The sequence below is a fragment of the Cynara cardunculus genome (genome assembly GCF_001531365.2).
Source record: "Cynara cardunculus var. scolymus isolate 2C chromosome LG 7, CcrdV1, whole genome shotgun sequence".
Lineage (NCBI taxonomy): Eukaryota > Viridiplantae > Streptophyta > Magnoliopsida > Asterales > Asteraceae > Cynara > Cynara cardunculus.
The window spans coordinates 1,025,328-1,035,459 of NC_037534.1; the positions used below are offsets into that span (position 1 = coordinate 1,025,328).

The 10,132-nt window shown below is 32.6% G+C and overlaps 2 protein-coding genes across 2 annotated transcripts in view; both read left to right on the plus strand.

Annotated features, from left to right (window-relative positions):
* The window catches only part of LOC112515634 (senescence-associated carboxylesterase 101-like), a 4,629-nt gene extending 1,340 nt beyond the window's left edge, over positions 1-3,289 (plus strand). Inside the window, exons 3-4 of the mRNA XM_025122540.1 lie at positions 1,283-1,732; positions 2,249-3,289. Of these exons, the coding sequence (XP_024978308.1) occupies positions 1,283-1,732; positions 2,249-3,157 (1,359 nt within the window). The 3' untranslated portion in view covers positions 3,158-3,289. The remainder of the gene's footprint in view (positions 1-1,282; positions 1,733-2,248) is intronic.
* Positions 3,290-7,586: 4,297 nt separating this feature from the next.
* On the plus strand, positions 7,587-10,128 carry LOC112515635 (senescence-associated carboxylesterase 101-like; the record flags this gene model as incomplete). Its single annotated transcript, XM_025122541.1, has 3 exons — positions 7,587-7,669; positions 7,766-8,087; positions 8,782-10,128. Coding segments are annotated over exons 1-3 (1,683 nt in total), but the record flags the coding sequence as incomplete, so codon positions are not given.
* Positions 10,129-10,132: the final 4 nt, after the last annotated feature.

Consider the following 10,132-nt stretch of genomic DNA (forward strand, 5'->3'; position numbering starts at 1 on the left):
AACTGTTTCATGTATTTCTCTAACATTAATGAAACTGTTTCATGTATTTCTCTAACATTAATGAAACTGTTTCATGTATTTCTCTAAAATTAAAATTATGAAGATGATAATATCTATGATTAACACCCTCCACAATAAAAATGATTAATCAACCTTTCATAAGTACAAAAAAATGAACAAAATGAAAAATTATGATTGGTTGAATGCGGTTTGCACGGTTTGTACAAATTGAGTGGTTTGCATTTGATCGCTCCCCTATATAGATATATATATATATATATATATATATATATATATATATAAGAAGGGTACTTGTACAATGCATCGAGACACATCTCGATTTCAACATTTTATTTTATTTTTTAATTTTTATCTACATCGATATAATACGGTTTTATGTGGTTTTGAGAAAATGATAATATATTTTTTTGAATAAAATAGCATAAAATTTTGAAAAAACTATATCGATGTTAGTATCAAATTAACTATTTAAAATTTTTTGTTTTGTGTAATTTCTTTAATTTAAATTTTTTATTATAATTTAATTTAAGGTAACGAAGTAATTTAATTTAGGTTTAATTATATAATTCTTTATAAAGATATAAATTAAGTATTCTGTTAAAACTTAATGATTATCCTAATTATATTTTAGATTTTTTATATTTAAAATGAGATGTTTATTCTGTATTTGATTATGTTTATCTGTAGTTAGTTACACAAATTCAAACATTGAGCYTTAATARGTTGTACTTACGCACAATTTACTTGTAATATTGAATTTTAAGAAATATGCATCAATAAACAGTACTTTGTGCATGAAAAATGATTTTTAAGAGTTTTTGTCAAATGCTCTATAATATAGTATAGATATATACGTAGGGTTGGGTTCACATGAGACCATCTTGTTTTCATGAAACCTGTAAGACCGCTTTTTTACACTTAAAACTTCACAGCAAAACGCTGTGAATGTAAAAAAAAGTCAAACCTTCACAGTAAAAACACTGTGAAGGTTATCTTGGAAATTTCAAGTGTAAAAAAATGGTCTCACAGGTTTCATGAAAATAGGCTGGTCTCACATGATCTCAAGCCTATATTATATATATGTGTGTGTGCACGTGCATATATATTAATTTTATAGTTTTTGTGTTTCATACGTATGTATAATGATTAATATTTAAATGTACTGTATTTGTTTCATACCAGGTTCGAATCCAATGAGGAATAAAAATCCCCTAGTTACTCATTGGATATGTCCTTTATCGGTTTAATATTTGCTTTTCAGCTTATAAACAAGCCGTTGATCGTTACCGGACTCTCTCTCGGGGGATATATCGCGGTTCTTTTCGCGCTATGGCTCCAACATGCCGTAGATGTAAAAGAAGCTTCTGGTTCTAAAGATACCAAAAGACCGATTTGCATAACTTTTGGTTGCCCGCTCGTTGGTGACGAAGCTCTTCAAAGATCGGTCTCCGAACGCCCACAATGGAAATCTGGTTTCCTGAATGTGGTCGCGAAGACCGATCCCGTTGCTAGTTTTATCTCTTCAAAGATTCAAGCAGAGCGGCCATACAAGCCTTTCGGCACCTTCCTCTTTTGCACGGAATCAGGCGGGCACACCGCTTTCGAAGATCAAGAATCGGTCTTGGCGGTTCTACACGCCATGGCGTCATCTCGACATGGAAATATGGAAGTTCCAGATTACGAGAACCATTTGACGGCAATCAGAAGGAAGGTATGTGTTGTTGGTTATTTTAGTGAAATCATTCGTTCACTTTATTTAGCTGGATTCACAAGAGAATATGGGGTTGGTAGATATCTACATCACGTGCTAGAGACACTACAACAAAATTGGCTTTATAGGACGCCTAAAATGGATAAGCGTCCCAGTAGAACACTTTATAAAACTTAAATTTACAGGACCAAACTATAAAACGTCATATCTAAAAGCATTACAACAGGTTTATAGAACTTTTTTCGGCGTTCTAAAAGAAATTTTAGGACACTTTTAAACTAAAGGGTCCTATTAGCTATTTCATATGACACTTTTTCAAATCATGTTATATAAAATAACCAATACAACACTTTATTATAAAAACGTCCTAAAAACCTTGTTAAAACACTTAAAGGTATCCTATAAACCATTGCAATACTTTTAGATAGGACGCTTTTTAGTTTGATCCTCTAAACTTAACTCATATAAAGTATCCTCTGTTTCTCTCGGTATTCACGAATTTCCTTCCTCCAACAGGCATTGTATCGCGGGGTTTCCGAATTCGGCCAATTCAACTTGAATCCGTTACGGGCTGGTATCACATGGCAGTTCAAAGAAGTCGGTATGCTGGACGAGATTCCGAACAATCTGATCGAACGAATGGAGGACAAACAAACAAGGGCGATAAAAAGCAAGAAACACACGTACGAACCCACAAAGAAGCTAAACGACATGAAGATAAGCTTGACGTTCATGGAATGGTACATGAAAACGTGGAAACCGAAAAGGGGTTACTACGATACCTACAAGAATCCCGAAACCATAAAAGAAAAGGACAGCAACAACGGGATTGAGTTGCATCGTCTGCGATTAAACCAGTATTGGCAGAAGTTCGTTACAGAAAAGGATTTATTGCCACAAAAAGAAGGTGCTAAGCTGCGTAAGCGTTGGCTGTATAGCGGAAACAACTACAGGAGGATCGTTGAGCCACTAGATATAGCCGAACATTACAAATCAGAAGGCAAATACTACAAAAACGGAAACAAACACTACTTAGCCGATAGACCGAACCACTATAAGTTGTTGGAGGATTGGTCGAACGAAGATAAGAAGGGCTCGGATAACCCGATTGGAGGAAAAAAGAAAGCTGCTAGTCTTACTGAGGATTCTTGCTTCTGGGCACATGTGGAGGAAGCTTTGATTTCATTGAGAGAGTTGAAGAATGAAGGGTCAGGTAGCCATGCGGACGTCCGCAATCAGGAATTGGAGAATTTTGAGACCAAAGTGATGGGTGAGATCAAGAGTTACTCTTTGTCGCCCGATGTTTTCTTGGAGGGAAGCAGTTTCATGAAGTGGTGGAATGAGTATAAGCAACACAAAGGAGGTTCGTATGTTTCGGAGTTTGCTCGATACATGAACGAGAGGAGCTACAAATTATACAAGTAACCGCGGCCGGTTGAGCATCTTTTGGTTTGATTTCTGTAACGTAAATTGACGATGTTGTTTGGATTTCGAATACTAAAGCAAATTTTTGTACCATTAAATTTTACGAATGAAACTGTTTCACCGTTTCAACTACCTAACTCACGTGACTCTTATCGCCTACAATGAGTTAGGTATATCCTAATAAATTATGAAATATAAAACATATTGTAATCAACTAAAAATAATGAAACACTATGAATACTAAAGAAAATATTTTGTATCATTAAATCAATGAAGGAAATTGTTGCACCGTTTATAGAAGAAGTCATGTGACTGCCATTAAAGAAAGACCGATTTTCATGTAGTGTTGAACGATGAAACATATAAAGAATGAAACATTTTTAAAAATTTAATGTGCCATTTTGAAAATTGAATATTTTTTTATTTAATGAACGTTTTTCATGCATAAAACGTTCCGAAATATTGTGAAATTGTTTGCTGGTCATTATTGAACATGAAATTAATTTCATTACTCAAAGTACATATATTTTTTTCAATGAAACATAACACAGATTTCATATTCTACTGCTCTTAAAATTCATAGTTTTATAAAATATAATGGTAAAAAATAATAAAACATATTAATGGTAAAACATTTATATTAAGAAGAAATGATTTACCTCATTCTATATGAAACATTTCCATTATTATGTTTTCAAAATTAACAGTATTTATTACTTTCTAATGTTGGGGATTTTATAGATTTGCCCTTTTTCAATTAAAAATTAAACTTTTATATTGTCTTTTTATTTATTTCCTAATATAAACTCATTTAATCTTGATGATGATCAAGAAAATAGATGAATGATATTGGTTTGTAAGATTTTCACAAATGAGGGCGGTTTGCAATTGATCCCTTCTATATATATATATATATATATATATATATATATATATATATATATATATATATATATGAGAACGATCAAATGAAAATCACTCAATTTGTAAAAACCTCATTATACCAATCATAATTTTTTTAATTTTTTGTAATTATGAAAGGTTGATTAATCATTTTTATTGTGGAGGATGTTAATCATGGATACTATCATCTTCATTATTTTAATTTTAGAGAAATACATGAAACAATTTCATTAAAATTTTATTAAGTAGTATATGAAACAATTTCATAACCATATATGAAACAACTTCATCAAAAAAAGTATTATATGAAACAATTTCACAAGATTAAACAATTTCATGAAAAAATTTCATAAGATTAAACAATGAAAATCGACGCATGAGAGTAGTTTTTATGGTTTTTACAAATTGGAGTGGTTTTTATTTGAACGCTCTTATATGTATATATATGTTCGATACCGTGTATTACACTGGATAATTTTAAAAAATTAAATCATGTCAGGAAATTTATCTTATATATATGAATTATCATCGAAAGTATGATTCTACTTCAAACTTGTACTTTTGAAATAACTCTGAAAAATAACTCTTCATACTTGAATTCAGAAATGAAACTTTATCAATAATTAGTTAAAATGAAGTTAACCCTAGAATAAAATTAAATTTAGAAATGAAACTATATCAGTAAATTGAATTTAAACTTAGAAGTAAACTTAGAATGACTTTTCAAACTTGTACTCTTGAAATAACTCTGAAGTATAACTATAAAGAATGACTTTAGACTTATACTCTTGAAATAACTCTGAAGTAAAACTCTTCATATTTCAGAGTTTTATATAGGTAAGTCAGAAGCTCTGCATGGTCCTCAGTCTGGAAAATAAGAATTCATAGTTCGAGTGAGCTAACTATGAAGAATACATCTTTAGGCGAGAAAACAAGATAACCGCCTCAACATAAGATGACACGTGTCAATCAAGTTATTTATTTATTACATGTATAGTTATAATCAAGATATAGTCAAACAGGTTGTATAATTACGTTCTAACACTGACATTTATTAAAAATTATAAATATATTAAAAAAAAAGGTTTTGTATTTGAACCGAGGTCCCATGAAAAAACGTTGTAACAACCATTTCCGAGAAAGTGCCAAGTCAATTCCTACAAAATCAAATGGAAAGTTTGATTATTTATACATATAATGTTATAAATAAATAAAGACCTTCACCACACATATGAAGAAAAAGTCTTCATAAAAAATTAAATAAAATAAAAAATAATAATAATAAACTCGAGAGCACCCACCAATCAACACCAACTTTGGTTGTAATTTAATTTTCTGGAGTAGTGATCAATTACAAACTATTCTCGTTTTTCAAAATCTTACAAACCAATCTCATTTATTCATTTTTTTTTAATTAATGATCAAGATTAAATAGTGTTATATTAGGAAATTAAAAAAATTAATTTTTAATTAAAAAAGGGCAAAATCGGCAAATCACCTATATGAATTGGTTTCAATGTATGCAGCTATTTCAATGTATGAAAAACATTATTTAATCACTGTATGAATCTGTATTTCTTAACTAGATAAACATGTATTTCTTCATTGTATGAATCTGTTTCACAGTATTTATTCACATAAATGAATCTGTATTAATCTGTCATCTTCATTGTATCCAACTATTTTACCTTTTTTATATTTAAAAACAATTGATTTATACCTCTCATATAAACGGTTTCTATATTTACATTTTCATATTTAAAAATAATTAAATCATTTCTAATATCAACCATTATACAGTAAAATGATAGTTATACCTTTAGTTATTAAAATTAAAGAATAAAAAACAAAAATTTCTTATTAGTCGGGGGTGGTTTGCATAGTTTTCACGAAAATTCCTCTATTTTATAACTATTGAATAGTAGTATTCTAGATATTTAACCAATTGTAGTTACTTTTGGGAAGAAGGGAGTAATTTTTTCTATGAGGAGTGAAACTCAACCATCTTTCCTAATTGCATTTGAATATGTAGACAGTTGATTTCAAAGTGACAGGGTTACTCAGGAGAACTATTTTTAACAGGAATATATGAACTCTCGAACATTGGAGAAGGAAGACAGGGAAACCTGTAAAAACCTTCAAGTGCGTTTACTAGCATAAAATGGATCAGTTATGAGTTAATTTGGGATCCATTTCTTGTTAACTAGATTAGGAGTCAAATCTCTGTGTCTGTGTCTGTATATGTGTATGTGATGACTCTGTGTCTGTATATTTTACCACAATGTAGCAAACCATTGTTCCACACTATCACTGCCAATGGTGATTTTGAGTGTCCGATGCCACAGCCAAGGGTCCCCTCATTTTGTGAAAGAGTACGGTCGCCATCGCTGAGCTGCTTCTTTCTGCAGCTGCTTAATCTCTCTTCCTCAGCCGGCAATGACATCTCTACGGTGGCTAACAAAACCCTCATCTCTATATTCTTCTAACTTTCTTCCTTTCAAGCCCATGTACAAAACCCTACCTAGACCAACGACAAAACCCTACCCAAAATCATCACCCATTAGATTTGTCCTTCAATACAATCGCAAGCCAGAGCTCGCCGGTGATACCCCAAGAGTCGTTTTCATCACATCTGGCAAAGGCGGTGTCTGCAAAACCACCACCACTGCCAATGTTGGTCTTTCCCTTTCTCGATTGGGCTTCTCCATTTTTTGTTAGCTAGAATAGTAGTCAAATCTCTGTGTCTGTGTCTCTATATGTGTATGTGAAGACTCTGTGTATATTAAGAATATTAACGGATTTGTAGCGCACGCTCAAATCCGGCTCAATAAATTTAAAAAAATGACCATCTTGCCCTTCTTTACATTATGTCATTAGATGTCACTAATATATTTTTGGAATTACATTAATTAAGATTTCTTTCAATTTTAACCATTGATTATTAGGATGTGTGGTTGAGATTGAATCTCACGATTATCACAAACAAACCAGTTCTCATTTGATTACGCCCATATATATATATATATATATATATATATATATATATATATATATAGGNNATATATATAGGGGAGCGTTCAAATAAAAACCACCCTCATTTGTAAAAACCGTACAAACCACCTTCATACGTCGATTTCATTGTTTAATTTTATGAAATTTTTTCATGAAATTGTTTAATCTTGTGAAATTGTTTCATATAATACTTTTTTTGATGAATTTGTTTTATATATGGTTATGAAATTGTTTCATATAATATTTAAGGAAATTTTATTGAAACTGTTTCATGTATTTCTCTAAAATTAAAATAATGAAGATGATAGTATCTATGATTAACACCCTCCACAATAAAAATAGTTGATCAACTTCTCATAATTACAAAAAAAATGAAAAATTATAATTGGTTGAATGAGGTTTTTACGGTTTTTACAAATTGAATGGTTTTTATTTGAAAGTTTCCATATATATATATATATCGATCGATTACCATATCATCAATCTACACACCTACCAAAAAACGAATCTTCAAAAGCTTCATTCATCATCTTCAACATCCACAAACAAAAGTATCCGAAAATATTATCATCAAAGAAAGAGGATGACCCGAACCATGTAAGCTCCGTTTTCGTCGATCTTAAACCTCATTTCATCAATTTCTTCAATCTGTTTTAATGGAGTTTTGCTTTTGATTCTGAAAAAAACTTGCAGGTTTTGCAGTGAAGTGGAATTGGGTGGTTTTCTGGGCAGCTTAGATTTGATTGAAGATGCTTATCACGCAAATTTCGATACTTCTTCATCCACTTCTTATAAACTTCACCACAATTTTTCTGGGTTTCAAGTTTTGTCTTTCCACTCTTCCTCTCATCATACCACTCGATTTCTYAATGGAGGGTTYGATTTGGTTTCGTCRAAAGATCACCCGGTCATTGACTTTGTTTCGACGAAACTCAACCCGTTATTTTCCATTAACGAAGCTGCAGTTCGCTTGTTCGAGGGTCTGTTTCTCGAGCTTAAAGAGCTCGAAAATCAGGTATCTTTTCTTTAGTAGCAGATCTCGTAAAACTGTCACTACAATAAAATTGGCTTTACATGGCACCTAGAACGTCTAATTAAGCGTTATAATGAAATATTCGTCCTATCTAAAATTGTTAAAATAGGTTTGGAGGACAATTCTCGCATTTTAACATTTTTTTTAAAATAAGGGTCCTATGCAACTTTTTGGTTTGGTCTTATAAACATAAGTCCTATAAAGTATTTTATTAAAACGTTTTAGATGTCCTATAGAATTGACTAATTTTTTTGTAGTGTGTAATAGGCTTATAACACCAAATGCTCGTGTGTGTTATCTACGAATGTTCTAATAAGTTTATATGATGCTTTTGAAATCTTATGTTAGTCCTTTTAAATAATACGATTTGAAAATATGTCTTATAAAACAAATGTCCGATAAAAATATGTTTTTATAAGGGTATTTCTCAAAAGTGTCATGTAGAATATTAACATGACATAGTGTTTCACAAATGTCCTAAAAAACTTATTAAGACATCCAAAAACGTCATATGAAGTTATTCCTACACTCTTACGCACACAGTGTATAGGAGACATAAGTTATTGATCTTAAACTTAAGTTTCATAAATAATTTATTAAGACGCTAAACCACTTTTGGTGTCCTAAAAACTCGATTTTATTGTAGTATCTTATCGGCTTAATATTCGTTTTTCAGCTTATTTTCAAGCCGTTGGTTGTCACCGGACGATTTCTCGGGGGATATATCGCCATTCTTTTTACGCTATGGCTGCAACACGCCATAGATGAGAAAGAAGGCGAAGGTTTCAAGGATACGAAAAGACCAATTTGCATAACTTTCGGTTGCCCGCTTGTTGGGAACCAAGATCTCCGAAAGGCGATCTCGGAACGCCCACAATGGAAATCTAGATTCTTGAATGTGGTCGCGCAGACGGATCCTGTTGCTCGTTTTTACTCATCAAATAATCTTTACAAGCCTTTCGGTACCTCCCTTTTTTGCACGGAATCAGGCGGGCACATGGTTTTTGAAGATCAAGAATTGGTCCCGGCTGTTCTAGACGCTATGGCGTCATCTATAACCGGAAATACAGAAATCGACTACGGGAACCATTTGAAGTCAATCCGAAGGAAGGTATTGTATCGTGGGGTTTCTGAATTGGGTGAATTCAAGTTGGATTCATTGAGGGCAGGTATCACATTGCAGTTCAGTGAAGTTGGTCATGTGCTAGATGATAATTTGAATGATCTGGTTGGGAGAATAGCGGAGGAACAAAAAATAGCAAAGAGGAAAGAGCAATTGAATTTCTTTTACGATCGTATCAACAGCAAGAAGCGAAACGAAGAGATGAGAGGCATACTATGCATGGAATTATACATGAAAAAAGGAAGATCGAAAGGGGGTTCCTACGATAGCTTCAAAAACCCCGGAGAAAGCAAACTCGAAATCGAGTTATATCAAGAAATCGTGAAGAATAAACGAATCCTGAACCAGTATTGGAAGGAGAAGGTTGACGAAAATAATCGAATGCCGAAAAAAGAAGGTACTAAGTTGCATAGGCGTTTGCTGTACCGCGGAAACACGTACAGAAGGATCGTCGAGCCACTAGACATCGCCGAACACTACAAATTAAACGGTGAATACTACAAAAATGGAGAGAAACACTATCTAGAAAACCGATCTCAACATTATCAGTTGCTGGAGGAGTGGCTGAATGAACATAATTATAAGAAGGGTCTGAATCAAAGTGAAAGAACCAATAAAGCATCAACTATTAACGATGATTCTTGCTTCTGGGCATATGTGGAGGAGGCTTCCATTTTGTTGTCAAAGTTGAAGAATGGAGGGTCTGCGGACGTCCGTAGCCAGGAATTGGAGTATTTTGAGAATTATGTGATGAGTGAAATCAAGACTTACTCATTGTCTCCAGACGTTTTCATCAAGGGAAGCAGCTTAATGAAGTGGTGGAATGAGTATAAACAGCACAAGGGAAGCTTATATGCTTCTGAGTTTGCTCAGTTTATGAACAACGAAAGCTACAGATCATATA